The sequence below is a fragment of the Lepisosteus oculatus genome, chromosome 5, assembly GCF_040954835.1.
Source record: "Lepisosteus oculatus isolate fLepOcu1 chromosome 5, fLepOcu1.hap2, whole genome shotgun sequence".
NCBI lineage: Eukaryota > Metazoa > Chordata > Actinopteri > Semionotiformes > Lepisosteidae > Lepisosteus > Lepisosteus oculatus.
This window is the reverse complement of record NC_090700.1, coordinates 57,593,798-57,616,731: the sequence shown is the minus strand read 5'-3', so window position 1 is coordinate 57,616,731 and position 22,934 is coordinate 57,593,798. Positions and strand designations below refer to the sequence as shown.

General features: G+C 41.8%; 1 protein-coding gene across 5 annotated transcripts in view; it reads left to right on the top strand.

Annotated features, from left to right (window-relative positions):
* The window catches only part of tln2b (talin 2b), a 135,635-nt gene extending 116,985 nt beyond the window's left edge, over nt 1-18,650 (top strand). For 4 of the 5 annotated variants that reach the window (XM_069190710.1, XM_069190711.1, XM_069190713.1 and 1 more), the window contains exons 45-59: nt 316-462; nt 2,549-2,715; nt 3,163-3,346; nt 3,444-3,569; nt 4,184-4,261; nt 4,753-4,869; nt 5,527-5,712; nt 7,278-7,385; nt 7,539-7,644; nt 8,588-8,712; nt 11,465-11,590; nt 12,212-12,274; nt 12,511-12,693; nt 12,988-13,113; nt 14,784-18,650. In XM_069190710.1, the coding sequence (XP_069046811.1) occupies nt 316-462; nt 2,549-2,715; nt 3,163-3,346; nt 3,444-3,569; nt 4,184-4,261; nt 4,753-4,869; nt 5,527-5,712; nt 7,278-7,385; nt 7,539-7,644; nt 8,588-8,712; nt 11,465-11,590; nt 12,212-12,274; nt 12,511-12,693; nt 12,988-13,113; nt 14,784-14,912 (1,971 nt within the window). In that variant the 3' untranslated portion in view covers nt 14,913-18,650. The remainder of the gene's footprint in view (nt 1-315; nt 463-2,548; nt 2,716-3,162; nt 3,347-3,443; nt 3,570-4,183; nt 4,262-4,752; nt 4,870-5,526; nt 5,713-7,277; nt 7,386-7,538; nt 7,645-8,587; nt 8,713-11,464; nt 11,591-12,211; nt 12,275-12,510; nt 12,694-12,987; nt 13,114-14,783) is intronic. The other variant, XM_015343674.2, reaches the window with a different exon arrangement.
* Nucleotides 18,651-22,934: the final 4,284 nt, after the last annotated feature.

Sequence of the window (22,934 nt, the reverse complement as noted above, 5' to 3'; positions counted from 1 at the left end):
GCTGCAATGATCCACACATTTTGAAATCTGAGTTCAGAAAATCTGTGTGAATTCCGAAAATGATACAGTTGGTTTATGCAATTCAGTGTTTTAAGGTTCAGAATATATGCAAAGGAGGTCTGTATTTTTGTGTCTTGTAATTTATCATTAGAGGAGTGTACAAACTTGTGTGGCAGAGGCCAGATTAAGATATAACCCTCTTTTTTTAGTTTTTTGAGCCGTTCCAGATATAACTAGAGCTGTTTTCTAAGCACACAATAAGGAGAAGCCTCCCATGGAGACTCCACTCACGCGCCGAGCTGTTTGTCATTCCAGATCGGGTTCCAGATCAAGACGCGCGTGCAGGAGCTGGGGCACGGCTGTATCTTCCTGGTTCAGAAAGCGGGGGCCCTACAAATCAGCCCCACAGACAGCTTCACCAAGAGAGAGCTCATCGAGTGTGCCCGAGCTGTCACCGAGAAGGTGGGGCTGCAACCTGTTAGAGGGATGACTCGTCATTAGCACAAAATAGCCGTCATGCATGTTTAATGTCATCAGTACTAATTTTTGGTATGACCTCACACCTGGACTGCATATTACAAAAGTTAAGATAGACCCCTTGAGCTGGATTACAATACGATCATATGAACTAAAACTTAAATGCAGCAGGAAATGTGCGGTTCATTGGTTTTGATCAAATACTTAATGTTTTTTATATCGATACTGGAACAGTATTTTTTCTAGTTTTTGTTAATGTAACTATACAGTCAAGACACTTCCCACCATGAAACATCGGATGCTGTATTTTCTCAGTATAAAAATGAGGATCCGCTGAATTAGAAGCAATGAACACTGTGGTAAAGATGCTAGTTTCATGTGGGTTCCTTTGTACTTTGAACAGTTTTTGACTTCTGTGAAGTTTCACATGGCAGGCTTCCTTATTCCTTGAACTCTGGAGTTACCAGGACAGCTTTGGAAAGTGAATCCAGATGGCAGGGCTATGTGAGGTCAGGCACTTCCAGTCCTAGGGAAACAGCGCAAGCTTGGAAAATGATGATTTGTTAATAGGGAGAACAACTTTTTCCATGCAATCTAGAAAAAAAAACCCACCCTTGTCTTGCTGTTTGGATTTGCATACCACCAAGTATTGCACACCTACTGTATCTGTACCCATGATTCGGCAAAATAAGCTTCCAAAATAAGTGCTGAGAGAAGCAGGAGATGGAACGTCCCGCCACCCTGCTGTGTCCACTCAACAGTGCTGCTGACTTCATTGCATTAGATGGGGAAATGCAACTTGACCTTTTTAGGCACATTCATACAGTTTCAAAGCCACGTATTCAAAACTTGTACTAATTTAAGGAGGGTTATGAGGAAACCATTCTCAGTTTAGGCAAGGTGTAGTGGACTGAAAAGCTAAGTATTTAAAACGTAAGATTTTTTTCCATGTTCTCTCCAGCAGTCCTCCATTCGGAATACAGCTTGGGCATGTATCTGCAACTCTGATTAAAACAGGGATGTTTTTCATAACTTATATTGGACAATTCCCTGTTAAAGCAAGAGGTTAGGAAGCAGTGAATGTTGATTGATTTGTATTAGGGGGGCTCCAACGTTTGTTTGTTTTTATGAAAGACGTTTGACGGGATCTATAAATAAGCTTTAAAGCTCTTCGTGTTATAATTTGCAATCATTGGAACCCGTTTTCTTTAAAGAAAATACCTAGCATAAGGTTCCCTATCAAAACATATATATTTCCTCTTCTTTAAACCAAAGCTCTCTTCAGTAGCTTTTCTTGTTCTCAATTAGAAGCACCTACTTTTCTCTTGCTTAGTTCTGCTCTGTGGTTTACCTCATTCTCAGCCTGTGTTAACATGAATAATTTGAAGATTTGTATGTAAGAAGAATTGAACCTTGAAGCTCATTTTGATTTATTTTTCATTTGTGGGTTACTCCAGTTGGTTGTCAAGAGTGACACAGTGCTTTTCTACGGTCTGTCTGAACTGCTTTGTTCCACAAATTCACAAAATGAATGAATGTTTGTACAGCCGACTTAACACTACTGAATGTTCATCCTTTTCCTTAAATACTACTCCTAATGCCTTCACTGATAGTTCCTTCATGTCTTCCATTACATTTTTAATTTTTTCTGTTTTAAGTACACCTTTGAATTTTCCATTCTGCTTATAGTTCTGTTATATTTTTTTCATGAATTTAACTTTAAATAGAATTTATTGTAAATTCAAATTATATTTCATCTAGAGTATTTTACCATATAATTTGATTTTATATCACTCACGTACTTGTGAGAAGGTTTCAATAAGCAGTTTTCCTCTACATTTAGTAAGTGGTTTACAGTACATGCCTTGTACAGAAGCAGGAAACTGGAGGTGTTAGGTGGCTTTGTGATGTGCAGAAGTAAAGGATAAGAAGGTGTTTGGGAAGACAACACACAAATGCGAACTACAAGTCTGCACGTCTGTCTTCCCCTTTTACAGACCTTGATGAGCTTTTACAGCTGAAAGGCTGATGTCATGGACTGTCTCCAGATTTCCTCTGCTCCCTTCCTCAGGTTTCCATGGTCCTGTCTGCACTGCAGGCCGGGAATAAAGGCACACAGGCCTGCATCACAGCCGCCAGCGCAGTCTCTGGCATCATCGCCGACCTGGACACCACCATCATGTTTGCCTCCGCAGGCACGCTCAATTCCGAGAACGAGGAGTCGTTTGCAGACCACAGGTGAGGATGTCCGATGTGGTGGTGACTGTTAAGCCTCTAATGGTCTTGTTTAGGCCAGCCATATTAGTTCTTAGCTTATAGGACTAGCACGGTTTTTACTGCCTTTGCCTCTTGACAGATGGTTTTGTCCAGTTATTAAGTTAAATCTTCAGATCAAAGGCATTAGCGAAGGAATGGCTAAAACATGTCTCTCTGTGTCTGTCACTTGGATATAAAAGCTTTTTTTCAATACAGCGTTGATTGATTGATTTATTTTTTGGTGCTTTCCGACTGTTACTGCATGGCTGAGAGCTAATCTCAAAGGTGGAAACTGCTTCTTTGGTATAAAAATCATATTTTAAAGGTAGACTGCAGATGAGACCCCCCTGTTGTTTTCAGATAAAGGTGAGTTTTCAATTTATGGCATTTGTTGTAAGGCTCGTTAAGCGTTGACTTGTTTTTACACAGAGAAAACATCTTGAAGACTGCCAAGGCTTTGGTTGAAGACACCAAAATGCTGGTGGCGGGTGCTGCTTCCAGTCAGGACAAACTGGCGCAGGCTGCCCAGTCGTCCGCCAAAACCATCACCCAGTTGACGGACGTGGTGAAGCTCGGCGCGGCCAGCATCGGCTCGGATGACCCGGAAACACAAGTAATATGAGCAGGATGGGGCTCCAAGAGCCGTGAGAGCTCTCTGCCGAGGTCCCCGTACGATTAAAGCCGCGTACCTGTGCTGCTCGTTTCTCCAGGTGGTGCTGATCAATGCGGTGAAGGACGTCGCCAAGGCTCTGGCGGAGCTGATTGGCGCCACGAAGAGCGCTGCAGGAAAGCCAGCCGACGACCCGTCCATGTACCAGCTGAAGAGCGCTGCCAAGGTACCGCCCAGGGGCAGGACGTCGTCTTCTTGGGGCTGTTGTCATCAGCAGACTGGGGGGAATGGAAAATGCATTCTGTGGCTTTCTGGGAGCAGCACCACAGGATCGCAAGTGTTTGATCTTTCTACCTTCGTCACGGCGTTCTCTCTAGCGGCTCGTACCTGAGCTGTCGGTGCACTTGGTCCCTTAGGTCCCATTTTGTCTTTCGCTCTTGAATTTAAGTGTTTTATATGAAGAGCATCAAGAAGAATATCATTAATGCCCCTTTGAAAACAAGCACATCCCTCTTTCTTATAGTCATATACTCCCAATCCGGATTTCTATACAGGAGCTCAATCTGATCACTCTTCCTCAGGATTGGCATCCCTTGTGTTCTTTTCATGAGGGTAACAGTGAAAGCTCCTTGTATTTGAGGGGAAGAAAAGTAGCAGCTCATAGTAGAAATTATAGGAAATCCCTATTTTCTTTTGTTTTTTTAACTTCTTTCAATATCGCTGGGAATTATTTTTAGACATTAAATGATGTGCATAAAAGTTTTACTAAGGCCTTTCGAAGTTCTGAAGCCTTGCCTTACATTATAAAGGGTTCTGTACAATAATATAATCTGCCCCTAGTTATACAAAGGCACAAGAATCACGGCCACAGGACATGGGAGTGCTCCTGTTTCAGATACGAACATTAAAGACATCCTGGTGAGCAGTTAGTTGAAGGCATGTGGTGTGCATACCAAAAACCCCTTAAGGTTTAATAATATAAAACCTTTCATATGCACGTTCTAATCTCATCACTGGTAAGAGATTTTCACCTCTGTACCCTAAAATCTAGCGGTTCAGCTTCCCACATTGTATCCTGCATGCAGTCATGTAGAGTTTTCAACCTTAATTTAACCGAATCATTGTGATCTACAGGTTCACTATTCACATAACCTGCTTTCATTTTACTCCCGTCCCTCAAGGAAGTGGTGCCAGTATTTCTGTGCCACGTGGAAGTTCTTGTTTGCTCTGGTGTGTCACTTTTTAATGGCAAACTGATGCCTGCTCCTGGTTCCCTGTGTATTAGGTTTAACTGCCAATTCAAAGAAGATAAGTGTTCTGTACTCTGTGCCACCAGCAAAGAGCCGCCTTGCAGCTCATCAACTTTGTAATCCGCCAGAGATTAAAAGCCCGTTTCCTGTACCGTTCAGGTAATGGTGACGAATGTCACTTCGCTTTTGAAGACGGTGAAGGCTGTGGAGGACGAAGCCACTCGGGGGACGAGAGCTCTTGAGGCCACCATTGAATGCATCAAACAGGAGCTGACGGTAATGCGCTCAGAGCACTTATGCATCCTTGCAGCATAACCCAAGACCTAGCGCAAACGAAAGCTGATTTATGTGTGCTCATCTGACTCATCCCAGCTCCGTCGGGGATCTATACAAACTTCATTTACCTCTGTAAAGCATCTTGAAGTACCTGCCGCCATCTGGCTATACTCCCTATGAATTGCAGCAGCAGCTCTAGCGAGTTGTTTGTCAGGATCTGCGCGGTGAAGAAATCAACTCGCAAATCTTCATCGCCCCTGCAGATTTGTTGCTATCCTTTGTCAGTGTCGCTTCAAAGCAAAGTCTGGGTCTTTTACAATAATGCTTTTCAAGTAGTGCATGGAAGTGCAGTAACTGTCGTTGCATCTACCAGAGCTAGGTAAAGAGCAGCGCATCAGCGATAACTTACTGTAACCAAGTGGAAGCCTTCTTCGGTCTGAATAGTCATAGTACTGTAAGTGGTATTGTGTAACTAAATTGTTCTAAGAACATGGCGCACCTCTTTTTTAATTGTATATGGAGTGTAACTATGCATGTTTTGAAAGGGTAGAGGAGAACTGCATTTTTTTTATTTCTGAAAACAAAACGCCTCATAATCGCGGTAGACGCTGTCATGTGCCTTTTCAAAGCAGTGAGCCTATTGCTCTGCCTCTGCAGGTGTTCCAGTCGAAGGAGGTGCCAGAGAGAACATCCACACCTGAGGACTTCATCCGCATGACAAAGGGCATCACCACGGCAACGGCCAAAGCCGTGGCCGCCGGAAACTCGGCGCGGCAGGAGGATGTGATCTCCACCGCAAACCTGAGCCGCAAGGCCATTTCAGACATGCTGCTGACCTGCAAGGTGAGAGCCCCCCCTCACTCCACAGCCGCACTTCGTGACGTTCTAGTGGACCCTCGGTGCCGGTCTGCCCCGCCTAAAATATAAACCACCGAGCGTTCGAACTCCCTCCGTCTGGGGTAAAATAGAACTTGTTGTGGGTGGTGCTTTCCACGTTTTGAGGAACATAAACTTACAGTACAAGCAAGAGAAATGCCATTGGGCCCAAGATTTGCCCGTTTTCTAGTTATAGTAGAAGCTAATTGATTTAAGGATCTCATCCAGCTGTTTCTTGAAGGAGACTAGGATACCAGTTACAACTTCTCTAGACCCCCACCACATTATTGGTAGCGAGGTTCCTCCTCTTCTTGCTTTTAAGTGAACGTCCGTGTGGTTTCCTCTATTGTCCTCTGGTTCATCTTTCGTTGCTCATTCTGAAGAGGTCTGTTGAGTTGGCTTTATTAGTCCCCTTGGCAACTGGTATGGGGTTTCCTTCTAGTCATTTCTCTTCAAGACTAAACAGGTTTAGAGGTAACCTTGTGAATGGTTGAAAGAAAACAAATGGAGGCATATTTGGATGTAAACCTTAGAAAAGCTACCAAAAAGATGTGGTTGTGCTGTGGTCAAAATATCCAAGCATCTACCAGGCAGGCTGTAAAGATCATGATATAGACTCATCAGAATACCTTGAAAAGCCTGCTGAAAAATAAAATTAATTTCTTCTGGAAAGCAAACTTTAATTGTGGACTGTGTGATTCTTAAGGGTTTATCGGTTTAATCTTGGTGCTTTTATTTCATTTAGTCTTAAAGTGTTTCTTTTCAATTGATAGGTAAATTCTTTGTTTTTGCATTTAGGTCTGTTGCTTTATGAGTTAAAGACTCGTAAATGACTTTGTACAGTACACTCACCTTTTCAGGTTCTGAAAAAAGGCAATCTGCCTTAAACCATTGGAAAGGGGGCCAACATCAATTTCCTAAAAAATCCCAATATTCTCTCATGTTTGTCAGATTGAATTCCATTGTAGTGAAAGCAGGTTTTATTCAGCTGCTGCACTTCATTTCTGTCAGAAGCGGTTGATTCAGGAATGTCAACTATCCTTAAAGTTGTATAGTGCATCTCGGGCTGCAAAAAAAGCACATTCACATAATGGCTTTGTGATTCTTCACTCTGTTTCCATAAAAATAATAGGCACTCATTCAGAGCAGATGCTAAGCCCAGGTTTAACTAGGCTGGGCCTGGCTCTCGTCACTAGCCAGCTGTTATAGGGATTTCCTGAGCAGAAGTGCTCCACCTGAGTACAGCTGATGAATGTGGGATTGGTTAGCCAGGTCTCTCGCTACAGCAGTGACGCGCTACTCCCCTTGCTTGCAGCATGTCAAATGACACATGGCTCTGACTGTGGGCCTGTTGGAGGAGCCTGTCTAGGAGTCTCATTGCATCATAAGGAAATGACAATTCCAAGTGTTTTATGCATCTGAGGGGAAATGCACTGCACTGCTTTGGGTAATTCTCAGCAGGGTGCTTAACGCATACAAAAAAATCTCTCATTCTGACTGCTCATACTGGGTGTGTCTTCCTGTAATTCCAGCAAGCTGCCTGTCACCAGGAGGTGAGCGAGGAAGTGAGAAACCGGGCACTTCATTTTGGCACGGAGTGTACCGTGGGCTACGTAGAGCTTCTGGAACATGTGCTGGTGGTAGGCAGATGAGGGGCATGGATTTGCCCCTTTTAAAAAAAAAATCGGATCTGATCTGAGTCTCTGATTTTTTTTTTCCCCCGTTTTTATTTTACGTGGTGATCTGAGCAAGGTCAGACTGTGGGGGTTTGTCCCCTTTCTCCTCCTGTGCAGGTCCTTCAGAAACCCACCCCTGAGCTGAAGCAGCAGCTGGCGGTGTTCTCCAAGCGCGTGGCGGGAGCTGTCACCGAGCTCATTCAGGCAGCAGAGGCCATGAAAGGTGAGCGCACTGTGGCCAGCCAGAGCAACAGGAAACTTTGTCACTGACCTCCTATACAGCCGGAGCCTGACATTACTGATGTATCTTGAGCTCTTAAGAATTAAGATTGATTCTGACTGCTAGTTGTCTCCCTTTGTGAATTTTTTTCTTCCCATTTCGGCTATTAGTGCATAGAAAGGTTGTTTTTAAAACCAGTACCATGTGGCTGTGATGTAGTTTACATTCTCTCTATATGACATTGTAATGTTATTTTTTTCTTAATTGTAGTTTTAAGGCTAATTCTTACTCCTCGTGGTTCTGATTTAACGTCACAGGAAAGTGGTTTTCGCTTTGGCTTAATGCGGTACTGGCTCTTCTTTCATACTCATCATTTCCCCCTATTACTGCAATGGCATGAGCCTAGCAAATGGCACGGGATCACCCTGTAGTAATGCACATTGTTTTTTCTTTTGCCTCAGATGGAGGTAAGTTCAAATTCTGCCGTGCCGTTCTTGCAGATCGTCTTTCCTGGACAGAAGAGGCAGTGGGGGGGAGGGTGCAAGTTTTTGTTCCCTCAGGCACAACATAATCTAAAAAAAACAACCATTCCATCTGTTTTTGCAAGCTGTTCACAATGGCCACACTCTGAGCCCACTTTAAAGTCTGTATTGACCGTAGAACTGTTTACAATCCATATAGCAATTCTTTTTTTGTTAAAGCTTACATTTTCATAAGTGGAAAGAGTAAAAAATGTATAACCTTTACTCGTACATGAGAAGACATTTGGACGTGTAACATGACTATGGTGGTGATTCTTGTGGATTCCTTTGTAAATGTTGTATGTCCTTTACTGTATGTCTGTATTGTGCAAGTTCTGTCTTTTATTTTGGATGTGTTTGCACGCTTAGAAATCTGAGCTCTTGGCTGAGGACCAGTTCTCACTGTTCTTTGATATCCTTTCCAGGTAACGAATGGGTGGACCCAGAAGACCCCACTGTCATCGCCGAGACGGAGCTGCTGGGGGCGGCAGCTTCTATAGAGGCCGCAGCTAAGAAGCTGGAGCAGCTGAAGCCCAGGGCCAAGCCTAAGGTATGACACCAATACGTTCTGCCGTTGTCCTGAACCTGTGTTTGGCTCTGTACACGTTTCCTGCACATCTTTTTGTTCAGAAATTGCTGAAACAAAAAGAGACACGCCCTATAGTGAAAGAAGATTTAACTTTCCATGCGCAGCGGATCATTTTAACATCCTGGATGTACTGTACCGCCAAGTCCGTCCCCACCTAGTATGCTAGAGAAATAGTGGTGTGTGTTGTACAGGGATTACATTTACAGTATGTTGTAACTCTGCTCAGCTGCACATTTCTGTTTGTTGTTTTTCTGAATTAAGGGGAAGAAGTGCAAGATGCTCTTGAATGAAAGGGCAATCGATGTTAAAAGACTCAGTCAGTCCCACTTCACTTTATAGATATAAGCTAACAGACTGCTACGATAAAATTCGTTTTTCTGCTTTCACGTGTTAAATAGTTGATTATAATCTAATATAATTTAGGTGCACCTTTCCATTTTTCATCTTTTACATTGGAGCTGCTAAAGGCATCTCTTAGATTTACCCTCATTTTTGTCGAGTCAAAAAAAGAAGCAATCTTTTTTTCTCTACGTTTTTTTTCCAGACATAGCCCTGTCTGTTGAAGCATCCCCAAAACTAAAAGGATCCTTTTGTCATTGGCTATAGTTGTGGTGAGGGGGGTGTCTGGAAAAATGCCCTCTTGTCAGGTGCAAACTGTATGGGTGTGTAGAGTTGTCTTACTCTGACATTTTGAGTTAGTTGGTCCCACTGGTGTTTATCTGGAGAAAGGACTGTTTCCACAGGGTGAAATTTACTTTTTGTGAACTGTCTATATTTGACTGACCTTACAGTATACCAAAGCAAACAGCCATAAGTGTCACACAGTCCTGCAGATTTGAGATGGAGCCGGTTTACGTCTTGCAGGGTTTTTGTCCCATGTCTTTGTGGTGATAACTGCAGTGAAGAGGCAATTGAGATGTCAGTAACACAATTCACAAAGTCAGGGCGATCACTCATCCTTTGATCCTGAACCCACCCCTCCCCAGTCTTCTGTCTCCCTGCATTAGATGTTTTTCTTCAGTAGCAGCATGTCCCACTGTTGTTTTTCAAGCTGATTTTAAACCTGGAAGCCTTCTCTGCAGGGCTCTGTCTGATATGTTTGATATATTAGGTTGTTATTCAATCCAACTATATATCAAACATATTCCTACAGTGTCCCGCCCTGTCTCCAGACACTTGTGCTTTGTGTATACTGTTAAAGTGTTTCATGAACATGTGTGTCAGAGCCTATAGATATACAGGAACATGGATATTTATTTTTTTCCATCTGCTCTTGGGAATTTTAATTCTGCAGTATATGAGTTGCGTGGGAACCCTTTCTTTCAAGATGTGAGTTTAAGATGTATATACAGGATTGTGACACAGTTTGAAGACTGTTGTTAGTTCAAAAACAGATTTCTCGTTATCAAAATGGTGGCACTCCAAATTAAAGCCTAAATATTTATTTTAATCCTCCATGTATGAGCAAGTCCAAAATTCTAAAACGAGGTCGCAAAGTGAAGAGATGCGCTTGTTTTGAAACATTAATGCAGCAACAGAGCTAAAGTCGAGTTTCACTTTCTGCTCCTCAGATCTCCACAAGATGTCTCCCTTTTTAAAGTCATCTCATGTTAGTGCAAAAAGGACTGTGAAGTCCTTATCGTCATAGGTTTGTACAGTAAATTTTACAGTCATTTCAGTCAAACACTGTTAACATGGATGGGTTGACTGATAAGCACTCCATTCTTTAGGTGCAAAAGTATTCATTTCACCATCTGATGTAAAAATGACTGGGATGCAATAACTTTGTCCACCAATGTCAACAAAGGCGTTGCTGGAATATTTTGTACTCTTTTTCAAAATACATACAGTAAAATTGCTCAGCCATGTTGGCAGACCCTGGGCTGAGATAGAATCTCCAGGAAGCCAGACCTCCGCGGTTGGCATCTCTTCCTACGGTGCATGTTTTTTTTTAAGATAAGAGTGCCATACAGCAGGTCCAAACTGTGATTTATATCACATAAAACAATGTTTTCCACCCTATCACTTCAGCCCAGATGGCATTTAGTTTTTTCGCGGATTGATTTCATTCTTTTGGGTATTAGCTCTAGGTTAGGGAAGTTAGGCGCACAACACTGCGGCAGGGGACATGCAACGTTTCCTTATGGACTTATTAGCCCCCTCGATCTTGGGCACAGTAATATAAACTATTTTGATGTACAGACTTTCAAAAATGCCTTGGTTTCTATTTAAAATGAAACTTTTTGATTCTTCCCACAATATGTGAGACTGAGGACTGATGGATGTTTTTAAGGTTCTCATGCATGCTGAAAAAGTGCCAGACCTGGCACCATAATTGACGTGGACGCAGTCTGCAAATCTTAGAACGCTGAGTGGTCGGTCACCTCTAGGGGTTCTCAGTTCTGAAGTTTTCTGTCAGTATCCCCTAGTAGCTTTGTTTTGTTGTGCAAAGGAAGCTCCTAGCAGCAACAGGCTATTTACATACAGTATTTAAGATTACAGAGCTAGATACTGTCCACATTTCATATCTCTGTGCACTTGTGCACAGACCTGCTGATTACTGTTTCCAAGATCACCGAACCCAGCAGCGCATGAGATATTACATTGTTTCTTTGCCCCCTCAAAGCATGTTCTATCTCATTGCGTCGCCGATGCTCTTCTTGCTTTGCTGCGATCATGGGAGGTGGGACTAACGCCTGTGCTTTGCTCACAGCAAGCAGATGAAAACCTGGACTTCGAGGAGCAGATCCTGGAAGCGGCCAAATCCATCGCCGCCGCGACCAGCGCCCTGGTGAAATCTGCGTCGGCAGCACAGAGGGAGCTGGTGGCACAGGGCAAAGTGAGTGCAGTGGGGCCGAGTCTGGCTGGGCGCGCCTGGCGCTCAGGGTGGAGGGGCAGAGCCCTGGTCAGGAGCCAGGGACCTGTCACCTCCAGCCGATTTAGAGTCGTCGAGGTCAAGTGTGATCGAAGACTACGGAGCTGAAGCAGCCAGAAACCGCGTCCTGCATCTTAAAGCAGTTGATTTGCTTCTGTTTCTCAAGTGGCATTTGCTGAAGCAAAAGAGAGGTTCAGTAAACTCAGAAGAGCTGGAGATTTCCAATAAGTTTAGGTCAGCAGTTATTATACCCTCTAATGGAAAACATTGTTGGAGGTGGAGAGGGACATTGCTGCAGTCTTTGACCTCGATGAGAAAAGCATGGAGGGGTGTGAAAGCACACTTATCTTTGTATATGCAATGTCAAAAATTAAATCAGTCTTCGGTTTTATTTCTCAGCTCGTAATGCTCTCCAGTAACCATGTGTTATACAGTACGCCGTATTGAAGCTTTCTCAATAAAGAAAGGGTTTGGAAGCCTAGGGTTCTTGTCAGTTGATCCTTATAACTACATTATAGCTGTTCTGCATGAAGGAATATGCTTTGCTCTAACACAATCCTCACATGATTTCTGCTGTCTGCCCAGGTTGGATCCATTCCTGCCAATGCTGTAGACGATGGTCAGTGGTCCCAGGGGCTAATCTCTGCAGTGAGTACTCTCTTGTTCATGTGCAGGGGCTTCTCGGGAGAGCTTTAGGAAAATTCCCATGTACTAGAGAGACTAGAAGAAAAGCATTCAGTTAGGAAGAAATGTAGTGAAAATGGGAAGTTAACTTCAAACCACCAGGTAAACACTCATTAATTGTCCCATGTTCAATTGTGGGATTTGTGGACGCAGCTGAGTTTTTCCTTCATGTAACAGCCTTGGATTTCACTGCTTCCTAGGCTCGGATGGTGGCGGCTGCTACCAGCAACCTGTGTGAGGCTGCCAACGCCTCCGTCCAGGGCCACGCCAGTGAGGAGAAGCTGATCTCTTCTGCCAAGCAGGTGGCTGCCTCTACAGCTCAGCTGCTGGTGGCCTGCAAAGTGAAGGCGGACCAGGACTCGGAGGCTATGAGGAGGCTACAGGTAGCCATTTGAACACGCACAGAGGCTCACTTCAGGCATCATTTACAACTTTGCATTCTCGTTTAGCATCCTCCCCTACACACTTATTTTAAGAAAACGCTGATGCAATTGGAACTTGAGTTCCATGTGTAAGTATGGGTACGGTTTGTCTGATATTACTGCCTCATCAGTTTCAGTACTGCTCTAAAACGTTCTTGATTTAATTATTTGTATTCATCTATGTAAACGAAAAATCTAGGCACATTTTCACGTGGTTGAAACGCCGTTTTATGACATCTGGTTCTGTAACCAAAGGCTGCTGGGAATGCTGTCAAGAGAGCTTCGGATAACCTGGTCCGAGCAGCTCAGAAAGCAGCGTTTGACAAGGCCGACGACGACGCTGTTGTGGTTGAAACCAAATTCGTCGGTGGAATTGCCCAGGTATGTCATCTTCACAAATGTGTGAGGAGTGCTGGTGAGCAGTGTTTGTTTCTCTTAGTAGTAATCATATTTTCACATATGCTGAGTATGTGTTCATGGCAATTAAATTCCCCAGTCAGGGTAAGAATCAAATTGTTTGTGGTCAAAAGTGCATGTGGTACCACAGTACAAAAACTGTAAGTATCATGGGGGAAATTCAGTTGTGCCTTTGCACATTGTCATTTTGGATGTGCTTTAAAATTGATTCAGCATATTAGACATAAAAAGGTGCTCTACAATATAATTTTTTTAAAGAGTATGTTAATGTTTCTTCTCTTTTAAAAACCAGATGATGTCTTAAATGTCTTATTATTTATTCTATCTTCACCCACATCCAGCATTGCAACAGCTGAATGCTGTTAAATGTCAGCATACTTACTAGCCTCAGCTGCCCTTTAAAAGTTTGGCCAGTACTTCCAAGCCCTAGTTTCTCTGTTCTTTGTTGTGCTTGCTGTCACTTGAGAATGAAAATTCCTGTTGGAGAACCCCCACAGTTACCATAAACCACTTATGTCTTGGATAGAACAGGGCTCGTATCCATCTCCGAATTGCCCATTTTAAAGTGGACGAGTACTAATCCTACACTTTCATCCAAATCCACAAGTGTGCTTCCTTGTTTTGTGAATAAATAAGTTTCAAGTTCAGACAGTGTAAGATCATTCACATGTCACAGAAGAGTTTTCATCTCTTACTGAAATTACTGTCTTACTGTCCTTGAAAGAAGTTTATTGGCTTTTGAGCCTTAAGAAGTAGTTAAAAGTACCCTTTAATTTGCTTTTATGTTGTCTGTATTTTACTTGTTATATCTATGTGAATGTTTTTCATATTAGCCCTGGGCATGTAATGTAGTAAAATGCATTGGTATATACTGTAGCAGAATGTGTATTTGAAATCAAATAAGGTCATGCTCAAACTTGACAATGTTTTAGTAAGGCATTATATAAAATATTGAGTTCACCGCTTGGTCACCCTACCACAAAAAGGATATTGTAGGCACAGTAAGAGTTAAGAGAAAAGCAACATGAATGATTCCTGGTCTTGGAGAATAGTTGTACACCAACAGGTGGAAGTACCTAAATCTCTTTTTGGATATCGAGACCGGGTTCGATCAAAGTTGATAAATTCCTAAGTGTTGTAGATGGGATCAAACCCGGGAACTGCTTCAGACTCCATACCATAACCCCAGCATGAGGTCACAATTTGAAACTAAAAGACAGTTAATTAGGATACGGAATAGGAAATACTTTGCACAGACCACTGTGGATGTCTGGAATAAATGATTTTGACCAAATTCTGGGCTCCTTCAAGCAGCAGGTGGACCACCTTTAATTTTATCTACCCGCGATGCGTCGTGGGCTGGATGGCTTCCTGCCATGTGCCACCTTGTATGTTCTTGAATCCGTTTACTCGTTGGAAAAACAAAATGAGCCGCTGTGTGGTTTGCCTCTTTGTTCATCTTTCATCCGCCGCGGGTGGGAGGCATCTCCAGCCAGGTTTCCGCGAGGGCAGTTCGCGCGCGGGGGGCCCGGTGCCGCCGTGACCTCGGGGCTCAGCCGGTGAGGAGACGTGTCCAGGCTGAGCTCCGGCCGCGGTGCAGGGCCTGTGGTTAACCCCCCCCCCCTCTCTGACAGATCATCGCCGCGCAGGAGGAGATGCTGCGGAAGGAGCGAGAGCTGGAGGAGGCCCGCAAGAAGCTGGCCCAGATCCGGCAGCAGCAGTACAAGTTCCTGCCCACCGAGCTGAGGGGGGATGAGAACTGAGGGCCTCTCTTGCGCGTCTGCTGTTTTGATTTGAAAGGGACACTGCAGCCTACCTGTGACTGGTGAAGCAACCAGCAGCAGCCAATCTGTGTGTGTGTGTGCTGGAGGTACTGCCATTAAAAAAAAAAAAATGACCACTTCTACTTCTACAACCCAAGAGTTCTAGTGCTTAAGCAAAGCCATCCAGTTCTCTTCCGCTAGCTGGGGCTATGGATGCATCTCATTAGCAGTCGGGTGGATCTGAAAACCTGTCCGTCTGCTAAAGAGGGGATTCTATTGCTGTCGTAGGGTTTGCATCTGAATTGTCGGGAACTTAAAAATGCTCCTTTACACGACTGAAGGACTAGGTGTATTTTATACATGGTGCAGATGAAAATTCACGTAGTCTTATAATTAAAACAACTCCTTAAGCTTCTAAAATATCCACTCTGGGACCTGCTTTCTCTTCTTCTTTCAGTTTGTTGAATATAGAAACATCGAAGTATTATAAACTATTCTGGGAAAACAATACCTTTTAAAAAAAGCTGTGAAGGACCCAGTCCTTATTTTTTTCATCTTCATTTTAAAATGGAGAATAATAAAATGAGAAATACAGTACACACAGGCGCTTTGGTTTTGTATAGCTTTGGAAAGGCTGCAAATGCCTAAATTTATGTAGGAAATGTACTGCAAACAGTTGGGGATTCTTCAGCAATCTGCAGTATTCTGATGATAAATTATCCTGGATGATTCTTAACATCGGGAGTTTTACCTTAATTGATGTAATGTAGTTCTCTTATTGCTGTACACCAAATGACATTTTTGGAAATGCTTTCATGGTGTGTGCCAATGTTTATTTTATATGCTTCTATTAAAAAATAAGGAACATGTGTGTCTCCATGACAGTTACACATTTCAGGGGTACCACATCAAAACATTTAAGGGAACTTTTTATTTCATAAAAATGTTCCAATGATTTACTGAATCAAATACAGTATTTTCATTCAGTGGAGTACTACTAAGCCTCTAGAATTGATCAGCTTTCTTTAAAATCTTTAAGGGGGGGTGGTAGTGAAGACATTTTCTGTTGAAGAACTCTTGTAACCATTTCAAGAATTCCACAGGTTTGGATTTGTCTACAAATGACATTGCGTACAGTTTTGTTTCAGTAAAAAACAGAACTGGTATGCTTACTTTTGATAATGAAGCATACTGTACCAGTTCCAGGTGTGTTGTGGAGTAGGAGTATAGAGAACGGTATCCTGTTCCTATTACAAGTTGCTTCTGCAGTACTTATTGAGCCATATACTGTATATTCTAAAGCTTCTTAAGGTCTCCAACTCTGTTCCTGGAGAGCTACAATCCAGACAGAATTAGGGGTCACCTCTTCTAAAGTAAACTCTAAGAATTTTTTAATCTTGTAGTCTTGAAACTTGTATTTTGCTCAGTTAAGACAGAACTCTTAATTGGGGCCGGAAGGTCTCGCATGATCTCTGAATTTCTTGATTCGACACTACACCTGCTTAATTGATCACAATCCGTCTGTTCCAAGACTAGATGTTTTAAGGTGTACCACCTGCTGAATTGGGGCTCTGCAGGACTGAAGTTGGAGGCCCCTGTTCTAGAGTATCTACCTACTATGCCATGCAATACAACTGATGGTCAAATTGCGCCTGGAAGCAGGCTTATGATAGTTTAGAACAAGTAGCTTAATTTCTGCTTCCCATACTCTGCCTTCCATTGTCTTGCATGCGCTACACATTTAAAACATCAGGGAGGCATTATAGACCACTAACATTTAGTCTAGCTAGCTAGATGATAAAGACTATATAGAAAGCAAAAAAATGTACAGTTACTTTTTTTAAAAAATATGTAAACCATAGAATGTCCTTTTTTCTTAAAAAAATAAAAAGATTTTTCTCTTCCAGGGGCAGCAGATGAATTCATTGTATTTCTTGATATTATTCTTGTTGTACTCGTATAGTATTCTTCTAATAAATACTCTGGGTCAGCAAATGAAAAGGCCTCATCTGCCTCTGGTTAGTGAGGTGGCGAAGGCTTCGGGATCTTCAAAGATCCATTTCTCAGAACGGCGTGACAGAAGGTTTTTTTTCGTATTGCCTTGTAAGCACGAGAGCATTTTGAGAAGGCAGCATGTTTTGAGAATTTTGGGAGGTTCATTTTAGTTGTCATCGGGCGTGCGGGGAAAAAGAAGGATATTAAGCAATTTAAAACTGATCTGGGTTTTACAGTGTTAGTCTAGTATGCTTTTCCTGTTACTATGGAAATCAATTGGTGCTCTGAGTGTGAATCTGTTACCCTTTGATAATGGGCAATATTTTTATTCCGTCTCCTGTTTAATGAAAGTTTTTTTTTTTTGTTTGGTTAGGTTCCAGTCTTGTTCAACTGCTAATTGACGGTAAAATACAGTGACTTAAACTAGGCAGTAGATGTTTGGTGTTTAGAACAATCCTCAAGGCTTAAGCTCTTTTTTAATTTAAAGAGGGTGAAAAATATATTCTACAGCGCCTGGTCCATCTCAATATTGTCTCAAAGTTCTGTTTTATTCATTTCTTTTTAGTAATATGAGCGTTTCTATGTACTTAAGTAGATCTTACATCTGATTCTTTTAGAATCAGGTGTTAGGCCAGAGTTGGGATGGAGCAGTTACTCTGAAAACCTCTCCATAATCTGAAGGAGCTAGTTTTAAGAAACTCTTAGCTGTCAGACTCGCAGTGTGTGAAAAGTTAATTCCACTGCTGTAAGTGCATGGCTTTTTGTCAAACAAATAATATATTCACGTTTTATTCTTTTCAACACTGCAAACACTGTAGGATGCACTGATTTTTTTTTAAGCACTGCGCACAAAGATTAAGTTCTTTTTGCCAAATGTTTCCACTGGTGTTACTGTTGCATAACAGCAGAAGAATCAGTCCATTTCTGGATGGGAATACATTTTGTATGTACTATGGAGTCCCTCAATGCTGCTTAGCTTTTTAACACTGGGTCAATGTGTTTCTGGGGGTCCATTTCTCCCCCCTGTTTCCTTCTGGGCTTTTGTAGCTTATTAGTGCCTTAGTCTATAGTGCTTACAGCCTCATCTGCCAAAACGAAAGTCCTGCCATGCAGCTCTGTAGCCCAGGTAGTACCCTCTCCTGGACTGTTTTGCCTGTAGTTACATTTCTCTCTGCTTTATATGTGTGCATGACCACCCCGTAGAGCTCTGCCTTTTTACTCTGGTTGCCTTGCAAGGCAGCTCAGCTTCTTTCATCTGAATAATGTGCTGATGTATAAAAAATATAAAACATTATAAATAAATCTTTGTTATATATGTATAAACAAGACCTCCTTTTTGTACTGCATTCCATGAGCATGTGCTAAGGTGCTTTAGAATTCTTTAGAGATGCACCTTTTCGTCATGATGCGTATTGGCTGTTACAGCTCACCCACATTAAAGGGACTGCCTTTTCTTGTTTTCCTCCTTTAAGTCACTACGGATGATTTTTTTTTAAAAGAGTAAATGTTGTGAGGACAGTAAAATATGAACCTGTGGTCTACACAGTTTAGTGTGTTGTGTTTTACTGGAGATGAAAACAAATCCTACCTATATTTTGACTGTCTTGTTTTGCTTTTCCTTTACAGAATAAATACATGAACTACAAAAACAGTAGATATGAAGTTGAAGCTGTATGTATACTATTTATCTGGCCACAAAAAAATATTTTTTTGTATTCAACAAAAATAAAGGATTTCAAAGTATTCTCCAGTGGTTGTCTTTATTCTGATTTTTTTTTACATTGTGATGCACATCACATTTTTTATCACTTTATTCATTTGCTATTTGTTTTTACCACTTGTGATCATGGTACCCTTATTAGCAATGATAATCCACAAATCAAAGATTTTATCCTGCCATGAAGCAATTAATAAATTAGGAATCATTTATTTTCGTGTTTGTGCATGTTTGTGCAAACTGTCCCAAACTCCATCCTTTTGAAAATGACTTCACTACATACTGTTGTTTTAAAGTCAGTGGACATTAAGGCCATTCTGCATTTGTGTTTGTTCTTCAAGAGTTATCCGCAAAGGTGCTGCAGTGTTTGCTCAGCGTCATGCACTAAAGCTTAGTGTTGAAAAGTTGTCCTGTGATAATGGGACTGTAACCAAGTGGACGTTTTTGTGACCCAACTCAGATTACAGTTAAGTTGTAGTTTGTGGTCACTGAACTCGTAGTTTAAGCCTTTTGGGTTAAGCCAAGATGGTGCTGATGTGTTTGAAACTGCTGCAGCTTGGGAAATAATCGTCCCTCATTGTTTAAATGTATCAGCCCCTTCCCAGCATTTTTCTCAGTGCCTTTTACAGGTGTACAGTCATTACAAATAATATAGTAATAGTACAAAGGGAATCCGCAAATACTTACATCTTCTAAACAGAGTCCTATTTTGGTTATTCAACCATTAATCTTTTTAAAAAAAAAACAGCATTTACATTTGTTCCAGCAGGTGTCAGTATAACACCTTACACTATAGCTACAGGCCGGACCTATTGCTGCCACCTTTGTGAATTGTAAATTAAAAACTTTGAATACTGGCCCATTACTCGCCCAATGTCAGCGAATGTCATCACTTCTACTAGCTACTAAACCTTTACTGTTTTTACAGTATGTTGGTGATTTTCCACTGGAATTTAAGGAGGCAGAATTTTCTAATATCTAAGATTCAATCTGAAACTAAGTTGAGATATTAGTTATTGGGGCTTTTCTTTTGTCTGTTTTCATTGTCGGTTTCAAAAGTGTGAACACATTCTGAGAGAGTACAACTACTCATTTTCTAACCCTCAAACTGCTCCCTTGCACAGCTTTCCTTCTGAAAGCAGAGACCGTCCTAAGCTACCCACAGTTCAGATGGTTGCCTGCTATGGTTGTGACCATAAAGGTGGGCAGAAGAAAAAGCAGTCTTTTTTTATAAAGACCATATTTGGTCGTTTTCAGACCTGATGCTGGAAAACCCTCTGGCAGCTCAGCAGGATGTGAAACCAAAGCCATGTGTTCACTGTGGAATGCAGTCTCTTATCAGCAGACAAAAAAGTATGATTGTGTTTTGGCCCTTGAATTGAATTCCGCAACCTGAAATGAGTGGGCTATCACTGGAGCATCACAACTGAATATTTCTGTAAGTCAGGAAAGAAAGGACAGCATTCTGGTGAAGAACTGCACCTAGCAAGCTACAACCACAGTGCAGCTGTATAAAAGGAGTTCATTTAAATATGATAAACGGTGAAGCAGGATGGCAAGGACTGTGGTCTGCCTGTATACTGTGTTTTCCTGTGATCATTGGTGATGTGATTTGATTCCACCTAAAATACAATTTTATCCAAAGAAATGCTGGCAATTCTTTTTTTGATGAATGCTCACAAAAGGTATTATATTTAAAAGAAGTCTTGTTCTTGTTTGGAAAAGATAGCAAGAAACAGTCGAATCTGCGTTTTGGAATGCAGCCAGCTTTCTGTCTCGCTTTGCCCAAGAATTTTCTTTCTGCAGCCTTTCCCAATCATCCTGCCCTCTGTAATGTATGGAAAACAGCTGCACCTTGACGAGGGGATTTTTGACTTGAGCAATCTCATGCGCGCGCACACACACAAAATTAAATTATTAAAATTGCTCCAGGCCCCATTTTCTGTAAAGCTTATGGGACAATTTGCAGTTTCCGTCAACACACTCCCTGGGCCTCACTTTTCCAAACGTGTTCGATTAATAGCTTGGTATTTCCCAACATTCAGGCAACTGGTATGCTTGCAGCCTGGCAGTGTTTGTTTGTTTTGTTTTTTTACATTTCTTTATTCCATCCTGCTCAAACAGAAAAGAGGACAAAGTTCTCAATTGGCTGAAATGTTGCAAGTCATTTATTTTGCCTTATTCCCTTCCAATGTGACTCAGCATTAATGAGAACATAATTTCAGAAAATTATGAAGTATAGTTTTTCTGCACTCAGGGTATCTCTATTACAGCTGCTTTGCTCATTTCTAAGCATAGTTTAACCATGTAGACTTTTACTACTTTTACCATGTAGATCTGAATTATAAAACATAGGTCTCTCACAAACCGCAAAGGTCTTAAAAAATTATTTAACTTTGTCCAATGAACAAAATAATGAAAAGTGGGGAAATAACCATTCTAGCATTAAGATGAAGGGACTTGGGAAAACACCCATCTCCTCTCACTGTGAGCAGCCTGTATCAAATGCTTGTTTTGATGATTAGCACCAGACCTGTTAAGTGCAATATCCCTGGTATTGCAAATCAGTGGCACAATGGAAAGGGAGAAGAGACTCTTTGAAACAAACATCTGGCTAATGATTCTGCAGTGCTTATAAAATGCCCAAAGTTTTGAGTTTTCCGTAAACAGCTTATAATGTCTCTAAATCATTTTGTCTTCATATTTTCTTAACTGGAAATCTGGAAATCGTCGTCTTATTTTTTCTTTCAATTACTGCCCACTGATCAGGAACCTCCACTCGCCTCTCTTTCACGCTTGAAAATTCAAGGATGGAAATGTGCTCTGGTAGTGAAAGAGGAGGAAAGGCCATTTTGGCCCATTTATACACGCCCTGCACTGCTGGATTTCATTGGCACACATTTGTGCGTGTAACCACAGGAATGAAACTCATTTGGCGCTGTGGCAGAGAGCAAGTCGGAACGAAATAAGTCCTTTTTTATTTTTTTATTTTAGATGAAGTGCGTCTCACACGATTGTTCCTCCTAAAATTGCAATTGCTTTGATGTCATTTTTTTACATTGCAAAGTAGCTTGAGGTGCAAATGGATTGCTGCTACACTAATATGAAGAAAGATATTGGGAGGTATAGTACACGGGTTATGTTTTTTTAACCATCTCCAAGCCATTTTGAAAGGAAAAAAAAGGAATTGTATATGGAAGTGTCCTTTCTGGAGGTTTTTCCATGTCCAGCTCCGTTCATTTTTCTAGAAGTGTGGGCCAGAGCTGGCAGTAACAGCTAGTTCAAGGATTGGTGATGGGAATCATCACGTGAAATGACTGAGAAGGCCATTGGTAAAAATGAACTCAGTACTTATGAAGGAACAAGTAATAGGTTTATTCCATGCTGAAAAAAAGAAGAAAGAGAACACAACGTTTCGGCCGTGGAGCCTTCTTCAGGTGTGAGAGAGACAGGGCAGTAGGCAAAGGTAAAGTAGCGGGAGAACAAAGGTTGGGAGGGAGGAGGAGTGAGAGGCGGGAGCAGGGGACAGAAAGAGAGGCCAATCAAGAACCGTCGGTTTTCCGAACTCATACATCAGAAAGACCACCGAAACTAAAATTATTCTGCAGTTAGGATCACACATTCTCCCTTCCCTTAACGACAGATTACTGTTCTTTTAAATTTTCTCCATTCATTGGAAGTTTCATTTCACACCTCTTTGCACCCATTCTGACTTCACACCTCTTGATTGGCCTCTCTTTCTGTCCCCTGCTCCCGCCTCTCACTCCTCCTCCCTCCCAACCTTTGTTCTCCAGCTACTTTACCTTTGCCTACTGCCCTGTCTCTCTCACACCTGAAGAAGGCTCCACGGCCGAAACGTTGTGTTCTCTTTCTTCTTTTTTTCAGCATGGAATAAACCTATTACTTGTTCCTTTGCAGCCTACGCATGCTGACACAGCTACCCACCTGAACTCAGTACTTATGAAGTCTTTTTTCTCCAAAAACCTCATTCCTGATTTTTTTAAGTATTACTGTAGAAAGACTGACCACAGTCCAAAACACAAGAAAGCCTGAGAGTGGAATGGATTCATATAGCATCGGGTTTTTTCTCATTAGTTAAATTGTCAACTATCTTGGCCGGTCGAGAATGTATTTATACTCCAAGAAGCCATTTGAGAAAAAGAAATGTCATGGAGAAAACGCCAAGGCAGCAGGAAAAGAATCTGTCAGGGTCAATATCGACTGTTTCTAATCTCCCACAAAAATACTTGCAGGCTGTCTTGCAATTAACAGTGTTAATAAAAGTAAATTTCCCCTTACAATTATAGGGG